Source organism: Vespa velutina, chromosome 25 (assembly GCF_912470025.1).
Source record: "Vespa velutina chromosome 25, iVesVel2.1, whole genome shotgun sequence".
Classification (NCBI taxonomy): domain Eukaryota; kingdom Metazoa; phylum Arthropoda; class Insecta; order Hymenoptera; family Vespidae; genus Vespa; species Vespa velutina.
Window position 1 is genome coordinate 2,570,140 of NC_062212.1, and position 22,899 is coordinate 2,593,038.

General features: G+C 27.7%; 2 protein-coding genes across 3 annotated transcripts; both read right to left on the bottom strand.

The window, feature by feature from the left end:
• Positions 1–7,162: 7,162 nt before the first annotated feature.
• Positions 7,163–8,764, bottom strand: LOC124957413 (histone-lysine N-methyltransferase SETMAR-like). The gene is made up of 2 exons (XM_047514452.1): positions 7,603–8,764; positions 7,163–7,496 (listed from the first exon to the last, which is right to left on the bottom strand). The coding sequence occupies exon 1, from the start codon at positions 8,111–8,113 to the stop codon at positions 7,673–7,675; it is 441 nt and encodes a 146-aa protein (XP_047370408.1). The 5' UTR covers positions 8,114–8,764; the 3' UTR covers positions 7,163–7,496; positions 7,603–7,672.
• Positions 8,765–13,468: 4,704 nt separating this feature from the next.
• Positions 13,469–22,046, bottom strand: LOC124957407 (fatty acyl-CoA reductase wat-like). Of its 2 annotated transcripts, none has more exons than XM_047514443.1 (14): positions 21,913–22,046; positions 20,424–20,755; positions 19,914–20,162; positions 19,676–19,821; positions 19,456–19,565; positions 19,190–19,385; positions 18,849–19,088; positions 18,499–18,756; positions 16,228–18,412; positions 15,895–16,098; positions 15,572–15,656; positions 14,749–14,901; positions 14,541–14,627; positions 13,469–14,299 (listed from the first exon to the last, which is right to left on the bottom strand). In XM_047514443.1, the coding sequence occupies exons 1-9, from the start codon at positions 21,929–21,931 to the stop codon at positions 18,307–18,309; spliced, it is 1,656 nt and encodes a 551-aa protein (XP_047370399.1). In that variant the 5' UTR covers positions 21,932–22,046; the 3' UTR covers positions 13,469–14,299; positions 14,541–14,627; positions 14,749–14,901; positions 15,572–15,656; positions 15,895–16,098; positions 16,228–18,306. The 2 variants fall into 2 exon arrangements, with proteins under 2 accessions (XP_047370399.1, XP_047370400.1); XM_047514444.1 differs by having other exon boundaries at positions 21,960–22,044.
• Positions 22,047–22,899: the final 853 nt, after the last annotated feature.

Genomic DNA, 22,899 nt, shown 5'->3' on the forward strand with positions numbered 1-22,899 from the left:
CAAATAAGTAAAATATATATTGATTTACATACAATAATATCATAATTGTATAATAAATATATTATAAAAATTTAGTCATATTTCTCTATGATAATATAAGTTAGGAATTGTATATACATTGTAAAAAGTATAAAAAAAATGCGATTAACTTCTCTTCAGAATTTTTACATAAGCTTTTCTTCAACGCTTATATTACATGAGCTTTCTTTTATCTTATGATCTATCATAGTATTTTTCAAAATGACAATTCGAAATGTCTGATCGCTCACTTAAGTCGATTATCATTAATTTATCGATCATGATTATAATTTGCATACTCTCATGTTTCGTGATATTATTAAACAACGATAAATCAAGATGAGGAGAAAAGATTCTAAATCATTTATTTCCCTTTCGAATTATAATTCATATCTTTTGCCCGAAAACGCATTCTGCATTGTCAACTAATTGACCTCTTTCTTGAGTAAAATTCCCATATGCCTGTTTTCATAGTCGGTTGACAGTGGAAAATATTCATTCCGAAGCAAATATTTAAATTCTTATAACTATATCTATATCTATATCTATATCGCACAGACATTACATTGGTTCGTTTCTCTACTTGCACGAAACTCGTCAATAAATAAAGCCTGAAATATGTTAAATCTACGTATGTACAGTTTCCCAATAAATAATTATTTCCTCCAATATAAATGTCAAAAGAAAAAATAAAAGCAAAACAATGCGAAAGAGCGAATATTATTAAATTTAGAAGCAATATTATGAAAAAACTTATCGAATTTAATATGATTTTAATTTTTCCACGACACGTGCATGATATTTAAAATTCAAAATTAATTTCCAGGCTACAAATAAAAGAATTCGCGGATTTTTTCTTCTCAATTGCACTTTCCACGTTTTTGACAAAGACAATTATTCTCTAATACAGTTTCGATTATAAATAACCATTTTAATTTCTATTGTCATTAGAAATTTTTATGCTAAACGTCGAAAAATAAACAAAGTAATAAAAAACAAATGATTGGTTAGGCTATCACCGTGCACTACATAGCGAGTTGAATGTGTTTATTTTCTTTTAATCGTTTTGTGCATAAATCTATCTAAATACAATAAATCATTTCATATTCATCCTGTTCCTTTACAAATGAGTGTAAAATAAGGTATATCTATATCTATTGTAAATAGATTTAAACGAACGAAACTAATCAAGTACACCATCGACTTTTACTCGCCTCATTAAGACAAATCATGACAATTCATTTTAAGTTTAATTAAACGGTGAACGCTTGCCATTGAAAATCATTGTTCTTATTTCATAACAGATAAAAAAAAATATAGTTATTCAATGCAAATTTTTTTCATTAATCTTCTAAATAATCTAAACTTCTCTTTGTTCTCCTCATCCATCACAATTCTTTATCACTAAAAATATCTGATTGTTTAATTAAGTCGATTTGATATTGACCGATTCTAATTATTATTCGAATCATCCCACAGTTCGTGATTTTCTTACACGAAGATAAGATAAAATGTAAGGTAACAAGAAATTATAAGATATGGCAAAAAATAATAATAAAAAAATAATAAATGCACATGATATTTTTTATTGCTTTTTTTTCATAATCATTCATTCCGAAAAGCGACTTGATTATGACATTAATGCATAATGTTAATGTCGACTTATTATAATATATGCGTCAGACTATATGGTTTATTAACAAGAAGTTATAAAATGTGATTTTCTTAACAAAATATAATTAAGTATTCTAGAAAGGATATGGCTTTAAAGTAAAGGATAGGGCCTGAACCATAAGCCAAAAAGTTACGCTCATTTTTACATTCGCACGAAACTGATCGACAAATATAATTTGAAATATACATTTATGCATATACGTACAGCTTTCGAATGAATAATAATATTTTCACAATATGAACAACAAAGGGAAAAATAAAAGCAACGGAAATGTGAAAGAGTGAATGTTTAGATAAATGAATGACTGTTATCTAAACGACGTAACTAGACTAAATTCATCCATTTATGTTCAACTAGTTATATTACATAAGCTTTCCTTCCTTCGTTGTATTTTTTTGAATAACCATTGAAAATATCCGACTACTTATTTAAATCGAAGTGATTTATATCGTATCTGATTATATATAAATCAAGTTATCTCATATTTCGTGATTGAATTACATAACCTTAATAATGTATGCGTAATTTTTTTTTCTTTTGATAATCATCAATACTTAAAGACTAATTTATTATTATATACACAAGATTACAATAAATCAGGTTATACGATATATTAGCAAGAACTTGTAGAATATCATTTTCTTAATGAAACATATTTATTTAATTGGATGTCGGGAGAAGTGAGATAGAAAAGACGAAATAAGAATTTATAGTGCATCTGTTTTGTTTGAGTCCCGTAAATTGAAATGTAAAAATTGGCCTCTGCATTGCAAGCTAAATGGTTTCTTATCTAAATGATATTAATATGTTTTGTCGTAGTTTGTCAACTTATATTACTCTACTCTATTCTCTACTTTGATCTACTCTGTACTATTCTAATCTACACTAATGCCTAATTCTTTATACTAATTATCGTTTCTTTCTTTCGCTCACTCATTATCCTTTTCTTCTCATTATCGTATATCTTTTAGGATACGGACCTACGAACTATGTGTTTAAACAAAATCCTAAACGTCACTTAATCTTCACACGTCACTTAACTCTATCGCTCATATACTCTCGCTTATATATCGTTCGTATCACTCATATCTATATATCTATCTTATATTATATCTATATCAGGTCTACATCTTTATCTTATTTACATTATTCCCAGCACTTTTTTGACCCTCATACATATATACATGAATATTTTCCTAATTCTACAATAACTAATATAACTATACCTATTGTATACATCTATATCGTACTAAGTTACATAAGCTTGTTTTTCTACTCGTACGTTCTGCAGGCACTTCAGTTACTCTACAGCCATTCAAGACCCAACTGTTGATGTCACAGTAGCGAGATGAAGTTGAACTACCTTTTGAAAGGATTAAAATCTCTCGAAGTCGCTTTCCATCCTCCACTTCTTGTCCTCCTTTTCTAAGAGTAATTCCATCATTTCAACTGTTCCAGATCTGTCTACGAACGTGTTCATGTAAATTAACTTTTAAGTCTTTTTTACTTCTTCATCGTACGTGAAATCACGTACTTTCTCTTTTCTTTAGGTCGATTTTTTTCATCCGCAGTATGTAGTTGTGGAGAATTTTGTGCGAGGAGACATTGACCTATGTTTCATTTAGGTAATGTCCGTGTGACATAGATATAAGTACAAGTATAGATATCTCTCTCAACCTGGAAAATAACTGGAAAGCACTCATTCAAAGATATTCTAAATCTTTTCTGCACCATGGACGTATATATTATAACTACATATTAATTCAAGAAATTAATATAAAGCTTTTATATGTTAGTTCAAAATAATATTTATCAATTTCTTTTTTGTTTTATATCTACAAAATACTAAATACTTAATTATAGAGTAATTCTAGATAAGATGACCATAATGGTGAGACGACTATCTTATATTTTATATAACATATTTCTGATATCTTTAGCTGTAGGGATAATAATTTTTAACAAGACTCATGAACAATACTATTTATTTGCTTTCAATTACGAAATTAGGTGCTTTGTTTGCAATATAGAGATTAAATTCTATAAAAAAAAAAACTTCCTGTTCATTCTTTGTTTTATAGTTTAACCCTTAACGGTCCGGAAGTATTTCAAGAAAAGATAAAAAAGTAACAAAACATAGATAATTCACAAAAATGACATGGCACAATATTTAACGCATTACTAGTACATATAACAACAATCACAGCAATAAAAATAATAATTCGGTCTTTGCCGCCATATTGGATCCAGTAAGTAACATACAATGCCGTTCATATGGCAGTATTGGTCCATTAAGGGTTAATACAATATTAGACGATTTAAATTATTCATTAAGTCATGATACTCTCAAATTCCAAGACTTGTGCGTGGAAAACAATTGATAATATTCCGGTTCTATCGGTTAAGAATATACTTTGACCGTCGTAGAAATTTTGAATGTGGGGTAAGCTTAACGACAATTGCCTTGAATGATTGCATTTTTACAGGCATATATTTCGTGCCACCTGTCAAAGTACTTTCCTCAACAACTACTTTTGTTCCGCCTCCTCCTAAGAGCTTCTATCAATTCTACTTTTTCCAAATCGATTTGTAAACATAAGCGTAACTGTAAACTATTTTTTCATTCCTGAAAATGAGATGAAATTAACAATTGTATAACCCAACGTTAGGTTATGCGAAGAAGCGGAATTGTCTTTCAAAGAAATTAAAATTGAACGTTTTGTTATTTTTCAAGGATTTTCCAATTTGTCATGATCGTATTGTTTTACTTTTACGTTCAAACGATGGAAGAATCACTATTGATTGCTATAATACAAAAAAAAAAACATTACAGAATTTACAATGGGTATATTTTATTTTATATTTATTTATAAGCGAACAAAACGGATATGTAGTAATTTGATTTATTTAAATACACTAATGCACATAAAGATTAAAAGACATGTAATTAGATATGACTCGTTATGTAATGCATGATGATAACTTAACACGCATTTTGTTTTTTTATAATTCCGTTTATTTGTCGACGTTTAGCATAAAAATTTCTAGTAAAAAAGTGAAATTGATGATTATTTATAAACAAATCTGGATTAGAGCATAATTATCTTTGGTAAGAACGTAGATAATGCAGTTGAAAAAAAAAGATTCAAATTTTTCTCGTTGTAAGCGCGACTGTATTAAAATTATTAATTTAACATACTATTAATTTGAAAGATATTTATAAAATGTTTTAATATATATAAATAATTATGATAAATTAATAAATAATATATCTCACAATAAAATAATTACATTATATATAATTAATTATTACAAATAATTTCATATATTTTATACTATATTTATACTAAATTATTAATTTTTAATATTTCTTTTTTTTTTCTTTTTTAATTCTAAAAATACTTCATATTTTTATTTCTCACTATTTCCGAAATTAATTTAAAAGAATTAATTTAAAAGAATTAATTTAAAAAAAAAAGACTAATTTAAAAGAATTGTTTCGTAGAAGAACTTGTTAAATTGGATAAGTTTTCATCTGTGATGGAATATCGAATATTGCTTCTGAATTATATAATATTCGCTATTTCGGATAGTTTTGCTTTTTTTGTCTTCTTTGACGTTGATTTTGAAACACATAAATATTCATTAGCAACTTGTACATATGTAGATTTAATATATTCCAAGCTGTAGTTGTTGCTGTATTTTGTGCAAGTAAATAAACAAGCCAATATATTGTCTGTACAAAATAGATATAGATATATGTTTAGCTCTAGGAATAGATATAGGTATAGGAATGTAAATGTTTCTATCGAAATGATTATTTTTCATTGTCTACGGATTCTAAAATGGAGTCATGGGAATATTATTCAAATAAGAGATCATTCAGCTTTCAACACAGAGATTTTTGCGAGCAAAAAATATGAATTATAATTCACACGTAAAGCAAATGACTCGGTCGTGATGTATTAATCATTTTTTTTTAGAATTTATAATCCTTCCTACTCTTCTTGATTTATTCTATACTCAATATGATCAAGTGGCACGAGATTATGCAAATAATAATCTGCTTCAGTAAATTTCAAATCGACTTAAGTAAACATTCAGACATTTCAATAAATAATTTACAGAAGAACAATAGTGAAATGGATTATGAGAGATAAATAAAGCTTAGGTGATAAATTTAATTGAAAATGAGTGGGCGAATTTTGTCGAGTTATTTGATTTAGGTACAAACCAATTTCATTCGCTAGATCGATTAACTTCATGAAACAAAATGTAAAGAAAATTGATATAGTAACATTATTTATTATTCAGAGGCAATATAAATGTAGATCATTTAGTGGTGTTAAGCTTAATTATTTATTTTTAATTTAAAATTTATTTTTAATATAAAAAGATAAATTTTAATCAAGTGCATTGTCATGAAAATTTAAAAAGAATTCTATAGTAGAGTTAATCATATTGTCCTGCGAACAGATCACACAAATTCATGGATACACTCATGCTATCGAGAGCAAACAATTTAATATTTTCGAATTTTGATTACTTATTCCAATAATCAATCTTACGGTCCTAACTGTTTTGCAATATAGAATATTTTGAAAAAAACTGTTTCCCGCTTTATTGTACTTACTTCCATTTCATTTCTGTGAAATAATGATAATTTTTAAAAATGACTATCCATATAAATTTTACCTACTTTTAAAAATATTTTCCATTTTACACAATTAAACTTAATGCACTTTTATCGAAATCATAAACATTTGAAATAGCATTCTTTCCTTGTGCTCACGTAGTGTAGATGTTGTTCGAATGAAGCTTTCGATTTAACTGTAAAGTAGTTAACATTACAACCTCTTACATTTCAAAGCTTAAACTAACAGTATACGGAAATCAAAATGATAAAAAATTCTACATTTACAGATTAATTTTTGACGTATTGGTCAAATTCTTGAAATATGCTACAATGATGAAATATGCAAAAATGGCTTGGCACGGAACGTGTTAACTACGTAACTACTTAAGAGATAGAAAATATTTGTTGAAAGGGACAGTATTTTGAAAAACATTGACGTTATTTTTTACTTTAGATGAAGACATATAGAAATTCCAATATTGATTAGTCGAGAGGGATTGTCCAATCTCGGCATCTCGTGATGGAGTAAAGCTACGCTCATATGCGAGGTATCAATTATTTTTAACACGACCATTAGATTAAATGAGAAAACAAAATCAGCTATAGCTATTAATGTCCAAACTCTGAAGGAATCACTTTATCCAAAGAAATAATGAAATTAATTGTGCCATCTTTATTCTATTAGGTCGTTCGGAAAGTCATTTCGTCTTTTTTTTTGTGAAAATGAAAGACAATTTTCGTATAATGAACAAATATTTTATTAAATTATATATTGGTCATTCTGGTCTAATACCTTTCGCAATCTTTCTGGTAGTAACATGATTCCACGCTCATAAAATATTTGGTCTTTGCAGGTAAAAAACTAATCGAGGTGGTTTTTGACCTTCTCATTTGAAATGAAGGTATTACCGTCTAAAAAATTTTGCAGTGACCGGAATAAATAATAATCCGAAGGTACCAGATTTGGAGAATATTGTGAGTGTGGCATTGTATCCCATTCAAGCTGTAAAAGCTTTTGGCGAGTGACCAAACTTGTATGAGATCTCGCATTATCTTGGAGGTACACTACACCTTTTCTGTTGATTAATTCTAGCCTTTTCTATTGAAGTGCATCATTCAGTTTGTCCAGCTGATGACAGTAGCCTTCCGAATTAATTGTTGTATTATCTGGTAAAATTAAAAAAAAAAACGATTCCTTTAAAATCCCATCGAACAGACAGCATTACTTTTTTTTTATGGATATTGGCTTTGGAAATGCATTGAACTGGTTCACCTTTTTTGCTCCATGATCTCTTGCGTTTGACATTGTTATATACATTTTTCGTCCTCAGTAATGATGCGCTTCAAAAATTGTAATTATTTTCGTGATGTTTGAGAAACGAATTACAAATGTCAACGCGACGACACAAATTTCTCTCCGTGAGAATATGGGGAATCCATATATCGAGTTTCGAGGTTAAATCCAGGCCTTTAAAGTGGTCATAAACAGTTGAATTTGATAAATTTAAACTCTCACCAATCTCACGTGTTGTTATTCGGCGGTTTGTATCAACTAATGCTTTTATCGTGTCTTTATCAGCTTTAACCGGCCTTCCAGAACGTGATGCATCTTCGACATCAAAATTGCCGCATCGAAATTTTGCGAACCAATTGTGACACTGGCGTACTGTCAACACATCTTCTCCATACACATTGGATAAATTCTTTCTGGCTGGAACAGCATTTTTACCTTTTCTATAGTAAAAAAGTAAAATATGACGAAAATGCTGCTTATTGCTCTCCATATTTAAAAGGGCACCAACCAAAAACTACTGCGTAGAATCAATTGGACTTTTTCACACACAAACCTTGCTATATCAACTCTCAAAACATATAATGATTATGCGGCTTAAGTGTGACGTTGGGTGCAAAAAAATACAATTAAATGTTCTGTCGGGAAAAAACGAAATTACTTTCTGAACAACCCACATAACAAATAAATGTAAAACAAATTTATCAGAAAAAAGATACGGAATTTGTAATAAGTACTTTAGCTGCGAAACTAGTTCATGATTTCAATGTATGTATGTGTCATTACAACGGTGAATTATTCTATCATTCATTTCAAATTGCTTTGCAATAAATATCGAAGTACAAATCATATAATAGCGATAAATTTTCTTCGAAAAATATACATTTTTAAGGTTTATGAACTTAAACTTGCGACGAATCATTCGTACTCAATAACAAAAACAGTAATGGTAATATAAGTATATTTTCTATATCTAATAAGTAACTTAATAAATAACAAACAATATATCCATATTTGTCAGAGATTATACGAATAAAGTTCTCCAGAATCGTATTTTAATTTCTCTTTCACACCATGTTTCGATTTAGATACCTTGAATAAGAGAAAATATTGATTCGTAGATATACGAAATCATAATTATTATTTTTTTAGAGTAGCAAATGTAATTCCTTTCTGTTCATATGTTGATATTCCTGTTATCAATCTTTAATAAGTATTTGATACATGAATATCACTAGGAATATTACAATAATTAATGTATACTATTTATTGTGAATATTTTTGGGACAATTTATTCAACTACTTAAGTCGACATTTTATCAATATTATTTAATTGATAAATGTTAAACTTCTAATTAGTGTGTATGTACATATATATATATATATACATATATATATATATATATGTACATATATATATATATATATATATATGTAAAGAAAGTATACTTTCTTCAGATAGATTTGCCGCGCGTCTCATAGCCCGCCCTTCCATTGTCCTTTGTTATTTACAAATCGAATTCTTTTGTGACCTACAAATCGAGCCATTAAGATTTGGAAGAGAAACGGGCAGTATGAAAGATAACATAGAAGAGAAAGGTAACACAAGAGCTAATAAGAAAATTTATAAAAGATATTAAATAAAATTTAAACAGTGTGAACAATAAACATAAATTGTCGTTTCTTTGTATACAGATAAGATTAATTAACAATTAAACATTAATTGACAAATAAAGATTTATATCTTTGTTCACAGAGAAACTTATATTCGTTTATCACCACACCTTATCGACAAAACGATGTAAAAAAAATTCATCCATTATCTACTTGCATTTCTTTTCAGCTAAATAAATATGATCGTTCAAACTAACATATGGTAATAATAGAATAAGATAGAATGCAAATATAATGATGTAATGATAAATAAAAAAATAATATAAGCGAAATAGATCCGTTTTGCATATTAAACTATGATAATTTTTTTTTTGTATTCTCGCATTAAAACTCCATTTATTAATCGTGTACATATCGTGCACAAAGTATTAGATCATATGAAATTTATCAAGTTTTCAATTTTTAAATCTTCAATTGGTTTTTTGTCAATCTTTTTCTTAATGATAACATTAAAATTAATATTTAGCATATCTTCTCTATTTAGTTATCTAATAATTTGCCTCGATGGAAGTGTTGTAAAGAATTACAGTAAAATAAATTTTTGAATTTATGAAGAATGATCAAAAGAACGGTTTAGAAAAAGAGTTCCAAAGTCGGATACACTGCGTCTCGTATATTAAAACATTCATAATCAAATGTTAATAAAGCGAGATGAATAGTTGATTACTACGTCTAATTTCCAAAAGTCTATACTTGAATGCCTCAATGTTCTGTTGTTTCAATGTGTATGAATATAGGAAATATTGTTTTTTGATATTACTTTTACAATCATTTTTTGTTTAAAATTTAAACAAGAAGTATCAAATATAATTGAACGAAATATTCCTAGAAATATTAAATTTAGAAAGAATTACTTAAACTGAAATATTTCTTGAATACGAATATAAAGAATTTACGGTATTAACTCACGTAAAACTAAATAACATATTTACAGATTTGTTTTACGTAATAATTTTACGTTGTATCAAACAACAATTACAAATTTTGCATATGGTTTATAACAAAATTAAATCAAATTAAACGAAATTGAACGAACGAATTATCAATAGAAGTTTAATATTTTAATAGTAATGTTCTTTTACATGCTATTCAATAAAATATTTATTTTTACATTTATGATTCTCCACAAAATCTTCAAATAAAAGTTGTGTCATTGCGTATCCAATTTTTTGCTCATACTCATGACATAAGACTAAATTGTCGGACTTGAATCATAAAAACTGTCTAATAGAAATGCATTTTTTATGAATAAAAAGAAAACACATAAATAAAATAAAAATTGATCATGTTCAAGAACGTAGGCATATTTGAAAACAAAAATATTTAAGCAATTGATTATGATAAGGCGACATTTCAAAGGTTTATTAATTTTCTTTTCATAAGCCAAATAAATATATACTTTTCTTCTCAGCGTTTATTATTGGATACATGCATTAAAGTTATTTCAGGCACTATCAGATTTCTTGAATTATACTTTCTTTTTTCTCACTGATTTTACCGTAATTGTTCTCGATTTATAAAACTGCGATTTTCTCTATCTCCCATCACTTATAATCTGAAAATAATAGGGAATAATTTCACAGAATAAAAATATTTAATAAAAAATGTCCTGCTTTTTAATGCGTTAGGATACAACCCTCATTCTCCGGAGAGAGAATTGATTTAGAAATACGTCGATGTTTATAATTGTCTTTAAAATACAATAGAAACTGCATATAAGTTTTCACTACTTCTAATTTATTTTTATAAATTAGAAATAGAAAATGAATAATCACGAGTTTAAAAATCAAGTAATAAGGAAGAAAAGATATATTGAAACGAATTCATAAATCAGAAAAATCTTAATAAACTTGTAACTTATCAATTCTCAATAACAAACAAGTAATCGTGATTCGATAGAATTACGGCGATATTCTGCAGTAGTATTCCCATTTATCAATGGTTTCCAACATTAATTTAACAAAATCTGTCGTAGATACGACACAGAGTCCGATTTTAATCACTCTCTTCTGTTCATGATAGATACGCATGCACGTAAGGAAAGATTTATAAATTTAACAATGCCCCCTTTCTAGTTATTTTCCATGCTGATAAAGAAGCAACCAGAATTCTGAAAATTTATGCCTATTTCTAAAGTAGTAGACATTTTTGCAAATCTATTACTTATCGAGAGCAGATGAAATTATAGATCTTAGATTGATACTCAAAAAAAATTTCAAACGGATTCTTAATCTGTAAGCTTTACTACTCACTATTAAAATCACTAAAATAAAAAATCTGCGAAACTTACATAAAAAAAAATCAAACGTTCCATAGAAGATTCAATATCGATATTAATAGAATTTTTCTACCGTTTACTGATGTTCGAATTAAGAATTTACAAGAACAAAGAAAACTGAGTCTAATCATTTCAAAAGGAGTAAATAATTGATTTTATATGAAGTAGAATATTTTTTTGAATCGAACGGCGATACAACTACTTTTTTCTTTCCTTTTTTTATTTCCTTATCTTGATGTAAATATATTATTGCAGCTTGTTACTTTTATAAATGTGATTTTATAATAGATGTATTTTTATTATTCCAGTTATTCAATATTATTTGTTATGAATTTATATTTTTTTGTGAATGAATTGCAATACTATGAAACGATTAGATTGAAGTTTATGTTAATTATGTTTGAAAACACAAATAATACATTGTTTCAATTGTTAAGATTTTTTAATATGTAAAACTGAAATGTTACAACTGCGTATGTGATAATTTTGCAAATCGTTTAATATTAATATTAAAAGATTATTGCCATTCGACTACGTTAGCAATTCTTTAGTAACTTCTTAGAGTGTTATTTACAATTAATAGAATGTTCAGCAATTTCCTGACTTTTATGAAGATTTCAGTCGTCAAGTTCAATATAATCACGTAAGTTTGAAAAAAATAAGTACAAAGCATTTCAAAGTTTAACCCTTTTATATATTTAATATATGTATATAAAAATTGTTTCATTTTATCGACACAAAATCTTAATTGTTGCTTCGTATCCGAAATATTTATTGTTTTTTTAAATATAAGTTATGATTCCTATTTTGTAATAATATTAATGCAAATAATATTGAGATTTTTTTCTACATAAACCCAGTACAAATATTAGACATTGCCCCTGAAAGTAGGCTTCTCCCTGTGTTAATTTGATATTAGTATTATATACTCTATTATAATAAGTTGAAGGTATATAATAAGAGATAAAATGATAAATTATTAAATTTAAAAGATTTGGAGGTGTTCTTTTTTGTTTGGGGAATCGGTACAGTAACTGATAATTCACAATAAGATGAATTTAATAAAATTTTAATTTATGTATGCTATTTTTGATATTTAATTAATATTACATTAAATTAAATTTTTTTTTATAAACCTAAATCAAGTCAATATATATAGTATTGTTAAGATATTATATAAATTACATATATATCAATTAATTGGATTATAAAATTTCATTTTTATATGAAATCAAATTTGACGGTAAAATTAAATAAATTAATTAACTTAAATAAAAATTAAAATATGTGCAAATTATCTGTCAATTCTAATAAAATATTCTATCTAAGAAATTTTAAATAATTTCTATTGCAGGTAGTTATTACAAAATGTTTTCTAATTCAACATCGAACTAACAATCATTAAGTTAATTTTTTAAATTAATTAAACAATTTTTATTTAATGCATTTAAGAATCCATTTATAAAAATAAAAAAAACACGAAAAGGAGAAAGAAATAATTGCAAAAGAAGAAGTTTTCTCGCTGAAAGCCCTGTTCAGTTAGATACGAAGATTCATCCAAACAAGATGGATAGAAATTCGCGCCTCGAACACATCGAAAACTTTGCTTTGACCAATACACTCTCGCCCAATCTCGAAAAAGATCAGCCAAAGGCTTCCTATATCCTATAATCGAGAAAGACGGCAAAGAAAGGCTTATAACAACAAGCTAAGTTACGGCACTCTCTGCCGAAGGTCCAGGGGGACTTTCCTCAGAGCAAGTTGAGAGAGTTACTGACGAACTCCGCTAGTGGTTCCGAAGTGACGCACGAAGAAACTTCATTAATTTTAGTCTTGGAAGTTTATTATATAGGAATAGCGGACCATCTGAGCACTTGTGAGAAACATAACAGTGACTCTCAATTCCTACCTAACTTTGCATTTTATTCGCACAACTATAAAATATAAATTTTAATCTAATACAGAATGATTTATAATTTTAATATATTTCATTACTTATGATTGACTTTATAATTTATATATATATATATTTCGCATTTTAAATTTTAGATAACTATTTACAAATCACAAAACCGCTATTTTTTCTATATTGAGACACAAAATTAGAAATTTTTCAAAGAACTTAATCAGTACGTGTACGAGAAAATAAAATAATATATTAATAATCATTGAGATACTTTTGAAATGACTTACATCGAAATATATATGCAGAGAAAAAATACAATTCGAATGTAATTAGTATGAAATACTATAAAATAAAAGAAATTACCTGTGAGTTTGAAATAAAAAATTATTTACGCTTATTTTCTGACAATCCAAATATTCTCATAGTTTATTTCTCTTCCTACATATTTGTAAGAAATAGTGTAGATCAATCGTTAGCAATTAATATAGTCTAAGGAGTAAAAATAGATGAAATATGACACAAATATGTACATATTAATAGATTTACAGGGTTATGAACCGATTGGAAAGAATCATTTCAGACATTCTCTAATTAAGATTGTTGATTATTGAATTAAAACTGACTGCCCTTTCTTTCTTCTTCTTCTTCAGCGATAAAACACTGTTCCTTTACAAGAAGCAATTGCACAGTGAAAACACATAGGAAAAGAGTGAGATATATCAAGATGTGGCAATATCACATCAGTACCATGAATTTATGGTAATTTGGAGAAGCGTGTCAGCAGAGGTGCAGGTACATATAACTAAAGATGTTTACTAAGCCTACAACAGAAATATTATCATATAAAATTGTACTTAATAGTTTTAAGTATATTAATTTTTCAAAGTCCTTTAATGAGTCTGATATTAGTGCAAAAGCACTAATTAAAAAATACCGACAGTGCTATACCATTAAATTTAAAAGTAATGATATATGCATATATACATAAAACACATAATTAGAAAATTTCAAAATCGATCTCTTTATTCTCATTCACTTTCTTATAGCCATTTCACTACTCACGTTTTTCTTCTTGTTTACTTTCTTCCTTTGTTGCATAACTTTAGATTTCTTCCTTTATTGATAATTTCAATTCTCCCACAATTATAACTACAATTATAAATTTATTAAATCGATAAGAAAATATAAATGTTGGTAATCATATTAAAAATAAAAAGAACCATATATATAGATGACATACTTTATAGTAGAACTAAATACGATACTTTACCTGCAGCTTATATATCTCTTGTTGTTGCAGTTTTGTTGTCTTTTACTATAGAATTTCGTATTTTCTTCCTTACGCATTTATTTCTTTGTCACAGAAGTTATCTCCTTTGTCAATTTATCCAAAAGTAGATGATTCTATAATCGTAGACGTTTCCTGTATCAAAAGAGACTTTACATTAAAAAGTATTTCATTTAATTTTCCCATTTATATAGCACCCATTATATCAGTCGCTCATTTAAATATTGTATTTTTCTGAACATAATAAATTTGTATACTTAGAATAAAGATCCTAATTAATGTTAAATGGAATGATACCATTGATAACAAATTAAGTGCCTTAATTATTTATATAGCTATAGTTTTTCTTAATCATTTCATTAGTCAAGTAAGAGATAAAGTATTACTCTTTTTATATAATTAATAATCGTTATCTGAGTAATCAATATGACTTTTAACTTATTTCGAGATCTATGCGATGAAAATTAAATTTTTGACAAATATATTCAGTAATTTTATGAATTTTATGAATGAAAATCTATTTGTAATCGCTCGATTACAATCCAAGCTAAAATCTTGAAAATATCAATCAGATTAACATAACCATAGTTCTCTAATGTTGCATATCTATCAAATTATAGTTTGGTCTATATTATGAAAATTCAATATATCTTCGTATGTCAAACAAATGTGCATCTGTCGTTTCATCTTTATCTTTTAAATATATACAATATTTTCATTATTTAATTTCATGTCCATTCTTTTTTCTTTGTCTTGGTCAACTAAAGTATTATTTGGATCATCACGTTTTCATTATCGTCATTACCATCTTCGTTTTCTTTTTCATTGTTTTTAGAGATAAGTTTATTTTCATTTGTAGATAATTCCGAGTTTTCCTGGTTAATTTGTTGCTAAAATTGAATATTTCTTTTTAATTGGTATAAATAAAATTTTACAGTGATATGAGTATTAGTTACATAAGAGTATACATTAGATTTTGATTTACGAATTCATTTTCTTATTGAAATAAGGTTATAATGTCTGCTTTAGAAAGAAATAAATAGTCTATCAAATCTTCAGATATTAACTTTTTAAAACTTAATGTTTATTATCTTGCAATTTCTTCTAAAAAGAAATTGTAATACTTACTCTCATTTAATTTTTAACTATATATATTTTAGGAACGTTCGATGATATATTGTTCCTTATAGAGCGATTACGATAATATAATAATTTTTCTCATTTATATTTTAGAACTACAATAATCATATGTTAATTTCAGGAGATTCCATTTTTGTGTCGTTTCATGAAAATACATTTCCACTTCCCCGTCGTTTTCCTCATTTCAGCAAGCTACACAAACAAAATACTTGTCTCATGTACTTTTTCAAAAGAACGATTTAAATTATAACAGTAAGGAATATTATTAAATAACATGTAACTTTGTCAAAAATTATTACATTATTAATAATATAATATAACCTGAAATGTATCTTTCCATTTATGACGTGTTGATCTGTTCTTCATTTTAATATATTTCAAAACTGTATCTAATGATTCTCATTTTAATAATATTTCACGTCACCATCAACGTTATTAATTAATTGATAATAATGGTTTTTTTACAGCCAGAACTTATGTTGAACGTAAATCTTTGTCAAAAAATTTTGATTTTGGGAAGTAGAAGAGTGGAAGAAACAAAACAATAACTTAGGCGACACCTTGCGACAGTAATGTGTAAACTTATTATGGAGGCGTTCGAGTTTGTAGTTTTGACTGGACTATTAAATTATAAATTCCACCGAAATATAGCTTCCTTATTTGTCGACACTATGGTATCAGCCATATTTAAAAATAGTAATGATGAACCATATATTACACTCGATAATGATGCCGAGTGCGTGCCTGGAGAAAGATTACCAGAAATATAGTAGATTTTGTGAAGGATAAAACAGTTTTTGGAAAATGATTTTGTATAAAATACTTGTTGAGTATAAGGTATAGTGCTATAATTAACTATCTTTTCAAATTCTCCATAGCATTTTCTTATTTACGTTTATTAACCTTAAAACGTCTTATTTCTATTCGTGTTTTTCTGAATTCTTGATAAACCCAAATATTACATCGTTCATTCTTGTTATATTTTTCCGTTTACATATTCGTATCAGCAGGCAATGCAACTACGTCGCATTATTTGATTTCATATTCTAACAATATTTCGATTCATTTCTGTCGATGCACATATACTTTTTGTTGATACTATTTAACCCGCATTTTTTAGAATAATTTTTGTTTCTATTTGGTCTCTATTTTTCCATTAATCTTGTTCATACATCTTTCTATAAAAATGTAACTACTATATCAATATGATCTCCAGGATAAAGAAAATTGTTCCCTACTTTGATAAAGAAAAATCATGGATTTTCTTTAAATCAATTCAATCCACCATTTATCCTTACACCAGTTAGAAATCCATTCCGACTTTTTTCAATATATTTTTATTTATAAATGTTTTTATTTATTTGGCATAAGAACGTTTTCTTTTGATCGCATCAGCTCTTTTTTAAACGACAAATAATTATAAAACATGACATAAGGAGACAATATTTACATCATATTGATATACATTTATATATTTCTATCTTTCAATATTTACCTATAGATTTCTTTAAATTATATGAGGTATCCTCATCTTGATCATCTCGATCGAAAAACAACGTTCATAAATGTATTAATATGTGAGAAATATGGCATGGGAATAAAATTAATATATAATTTACTTATTTCCGGAAATATTTCTTTTTTTGCATAAATAAAATTGATGCACTTTTATCGCAATTATAAATGCTTGAAGCAAGCATTATTTCCTTATGCTCATGTCACGTACAGATATTGTTGTCGAATGTACTCACTGTTGCACCGAACTATAAAGTTTAGTAGAAGTAGATAGCCTTTTTCCCTCAATCACGGAAGGTTTAAACTGTCAGCGTACGCGACTCATAACAATCAAATACTTTACATTTAGAAATTAATTTTCGACGTTTTGGTTAAATTTTGGGGATTTGATATCAGTATAATGAATGCACTTTACAAAAAAATCCAAAATAATGAATTTACCAGTAAAAATGATACGGAATTAATAAGTATTCCGGCAACAAATCTCACGAATTATGATTCTGAAATACATATTTGTCGAACGAACTTTGAATTATTGTCTTACTCGTTTTATCTTAATTTTCACTAAAAAAGAGAAAATCCAGTAAAAATGATACATTGTTTCAATGAAGATTAGGAATGAAACACATGGCTAAGCATTTGACCACAATTTAACATTTAATAAAAAATAAATATAAAAAAATAAGTATATATTATATGCAATAAATGACGTAGTCAATCTATACAAGGAAAAAGTTCTAACCCAAATATCTGTTCGAGATTTCACGAATAAAAACCGTTTAATTTTGATTTATTTTCATTCAAGAAATTATTGATTCGTACATACGCGATAGCCTAAATTATCATTATTTTTATCCTTCATTTTTTTGCTTATCTTTGCTTCTTTTACAGAGATCCAAACGTTATAAGTAGTCTGTAAATCATAGCCCATGTGATGATAAGTAGGACACAGGCGATAATAAGTTTCAATCCTTGATGCATCAAATAAAACCTTGAATATTTGCAAAATCAATATTATTTGAAAATGATTGTCAATAACAGAGGGACAATGAAGTAAATACGCAATAAAAAAGATACCTTCGCCATTTTATACGAGCTTGTGGGAGTGTCTCAATAGGATCCTTTAAAATATATTTTCTTACACCTGTGAAGTATGTTTCAAAATAAGTATTCCAAACGAGATCCTTCATATCACAAAAGAATAATTCACGATCTTCGGGCGTCAACTTCCTCAACAATTCGTTCCATCTTTCATTCGTAAATGTTTTTTCGTTTATACAAAAATAACTAAGTAGATCTGACATTTCGTGAATTTTAATGTACATTCTGAGTAACCTTGAACGAAAAGGATTATCGCCAGATGAAATTTTTCGCTTTTTTATCGTTCTAATACGCTCCTTTCAGAAAATAAGATAAGAGAAATTTACCTTGGGTTTTTACCTCTGCACAAAGAGAATGTATCGATTATAAGAGCTGGTAGTAAATGTAAAAAATATACGTAGAAAAGATAGATCGACCGATATTTTGTTATTTCAAAGATAGGGCACCAAATTGCCTTTTCAAAAGGTACCAATTCTCCATACGTAAGTATCATTTCTATAAATCTGCCGTAAGTGAATGGATTGTCCTTTGATATATAATTGTAAATGGGAATATCTTCATTGGATCTAAAAAGATTACGTATTCATACAGACAAATTAATTCAATATTTTCTAATATCATTATTTAATTTAATCCTAAAAATATTGTTTCGAGTATTTGTCGTTACTTTCGATTATTTGCAATTTCCCATGCGCTAGCGATTATTCCATTGGTGGTAAAATCTCCAGGCACGAAGTCCACATTTATCGATCCATCACAATAGTGAGTTCGCATTAATCCCATAAAAACACTTGTTGTAACTCCTATTGGTCCGTTTTTGTTGTCGATCCATCCTCGGATAGGTTCTCGGTACGTGGATATCACTAGAAATAATATATCACTTAATATACATTATTTATTACTTTGTTTTATAAGAATTGTGTTGCTACAAACCAATTCCTGGACGAAATATTCCAATCGGTATAGAGTCAGCACGCTTTTTTATAAGATTCTCTGCGACTGTTTTCGTATAAACATAAGTATTTGGCCATTTTCCGAGTAATCTACAATCAAACAATTGTGTGAGTGTAATTAAGTGCACCATCTATTCATTTTATATTTTTTATAAACAAATATGAAATTAAGCAATCGATACTCCGAGATATAAACGTACTGTGGGGTAATATCGTCGAGCAATTTTTCATTTATACAGTCCACCAAATTTATCAACTTGTCGGGATCTATCGGTGGGTCATAAAATTTCTCCTCAAGTGGAATATGAAAACAATTCGAATAAGCCGTTGATACATGCACAACACTCTGAAATTTTAAGGATAACAAAGGATTGTTAAAGTCAGATTTTGAAAGACTCTGATTGTTATTAATACGTATACAGAGGACAAAAATGGCACCTTCAGTTTTGGCATTTCTTTGGACAAATTTATTATGTCCTTTACACTTCCAACGTTGATTTCTGTCGCCAATTTTATTTTCTCGTTGAACTTAACGGTTGCGGCAACATGAAAAATAATTGAGACCTCGCGTATTAATGTAGCTCTATCGACCATTGAGATATCCAGATTCGGCAAGGTACAGTCGCCCTTGATTGGGACTATACGATTCTGGAATGTTGGTAGTTTCTCTCTCAAAGTGGAAAATAACTGGAAAGTTGATAGAGTTGTAAATATTTTCTCTCTCACATTCGTTATGACAGGAAAACGACTTTTTGCGATCTTTTCCACGTTATGATAGATCAGTACTTTGTTTCTCAAATTTCTTTATTTTATATACCAATTATATTATTTACTAGAAAGAGATAATTTCAAAGTTGGATCAAAGGTGGAATGATAATTTATTAATCCCTGTAATAAATATAATAACTCAATGAATCTAATGCATGGAAATAAGATATAATAACTCACAGAATTTTCGATTAGTTCTTTCATGCGTTGATGTACACTTTTTTCTTTTTTTGTGCGTATCAAAAGATAAATGCAAGTGATACCGGGACATTCTCTTAGCAATTTTTCGATCAATAACTTTCCTATGAATCCTGTTCCACCTGTTATAAAAATACTTTGACCACTGTAAAATTTTTGAATGGGTGTAAGTTCGTAATTATCCTCGATGGGTTGAATATATACAGGCGCATATTTAGTTTCCGTAGCATCTCTCAAAGAACTTTCCGATAGGGCTATTTCTTGTTCACCTCTTTCTGGCACTACGTCTATCATATTTGCTTTTCTAAATCGATCTGTAAACATAAACATAAACGTAAATGTAGAAATATTCTCTGTTTCTCTATCGTATTTATTTATTTTAATCGTTTAAACGGTAAAGTAAATAAGTTCAAGTTTCCGTTAAAAATATTATAATCGAACGTTTGATTATCATTAACACAATCTTTATTCCGATGGGTTTGCTCTTTCTATCTTAATATCGATCATTAAAAGACATTCGTGGCATCTATTACTCGTCCTAATATATATCTATAATTTAAAATAGACAATTTCGTTATGATAGAAAATGATCGATAATTGGTGTCCTAAATTCGAAAGGGAAAAATATCACGTAACATGTAAGAAAGAAACATGTTTTTTATCTATTATAAGGTAAAAAAATTGTTTCAATTACAAATGTATCGTTCAACTTGCCTCATAATAATGTGTAATTAGTGAACATCAAAGAACAAGTTATACAAGAAAAATCAATTGAGTCTTCGATTGCGATCATTTTTCTATAGTAGTCTACGTATAATTTTTCGGGTGCTACGCAAACAGAGCAATGTGTGATATTCCTTGTTAATAAAATGATACGAAATTCTTTCAACTAAACAAATTTTTTAATCTTCCTTCGTTTCAGACAGGAAAACAATATTTATTATGATTCTTGGAGAAATTTTTTCAATATTTGATAAAAGAAAAGTGTAAAAAAGTTAAAAGTTAGTCTACATAAAACTAAAGTGGACCATATAAAAACCGACAAAAAAGAGTGTCAGGAAATTTACTGTAGATAATTACATTACATATTCCGTCTCAACAATGTTTATGTCAAATAAAAATATTTTTGATCGGTTCACTAACAAAAGAATAATCAAAGCTGATCACATTCCGTGTTTACACTTCTGAATATTTCGAAAATTAAAAAAAAATTTTTCGCGTTCTATTTATGGTTTTAATTATGGTAGTTACAGCTAATTCTTCTAGATTTTGTTGAATTGTAGTATTAACCGAATAAATTAATTTTTGTTTTGTTTTGTAATTTCGTGTTACTGACAAACATTTTTATGCTTTTCAGAATTTTTACATAATTATTTACTTGAATTTTCGTAAAAAAATTTTTCTAAATTGTTATAACACACCTTATGATTTTGATTCTTTTTAAGTGTATACTTCTATAAAATTTACTTACTCTCAGAATTATTTTCCATATTGCAGAATTAAAATAGACACGTTTACCGTAAAGTTATGAACATTCGAAGTAGAGATTTCTTTCTACTCCTTAGGACAGCTGTAGGTGTTGATTGAACGAAGCTCACTTCTGTACTGAAATATAGAACAAAACAAAAGCATTTAACCTTTTCTCCCACCACTTTTCAATGATGCGTCATTTTTTTTTCTTTTGATAATCATCAATACTTAAAGACTAATTTATTATTATATACACAAGATTACAATAGATCAGGTTATACGATATATTAGCAAGAACTTGTAGAATATCATTTTCTTAATGAGACATATTTCTTTAATTGGATGTTGGGAAAAGTGAGATAGAAAAGACGAAATAAGAATTTATAGTGCATCTGTTTTGTTTGAGTCCCGTAAATTGAAATGTAAAAATTGGCCTCTGCATTGCAAGCTAAATGGTTTCTTATCTAAATGATATTAATATGTTTTGTCGTAGTTTGTCAACTTATATTACTCTACTCTATTCTCTACTTTGATCTACTCTGTACTATTCTAATCTTTCCGCACTAATGCCTAATTCTTTATACTAATTATCGTTTCTTTCTTTCGCTCACTCATTATCCTTTTCTTCTCATTATCGTATATCTTTTAGGATACGGACCTACGAACTATGTGTTTAAACAAAGTCCTAAACGTCACTTAATCTTCACACGTCACTTAACTCTATCGCTCATATACTCTCGCTTATATATCGTTCGTATCACTCATATCTATATATCTATCTTATATTATATCTATATCAGGTCTACATCTCCATCTTATTTACATTATTCCTAACACTTTTTCGACCCTCATACATATATACATGAGTATTTTCCTAATTCTACAATACCTACAACTACAACTATTGTATACATCTATATCGTACTAAGTTACATAAGCTTGTTTTTCTACTCGTACGTTCTGCAGGCACTTCGGTTACTCTACAGCC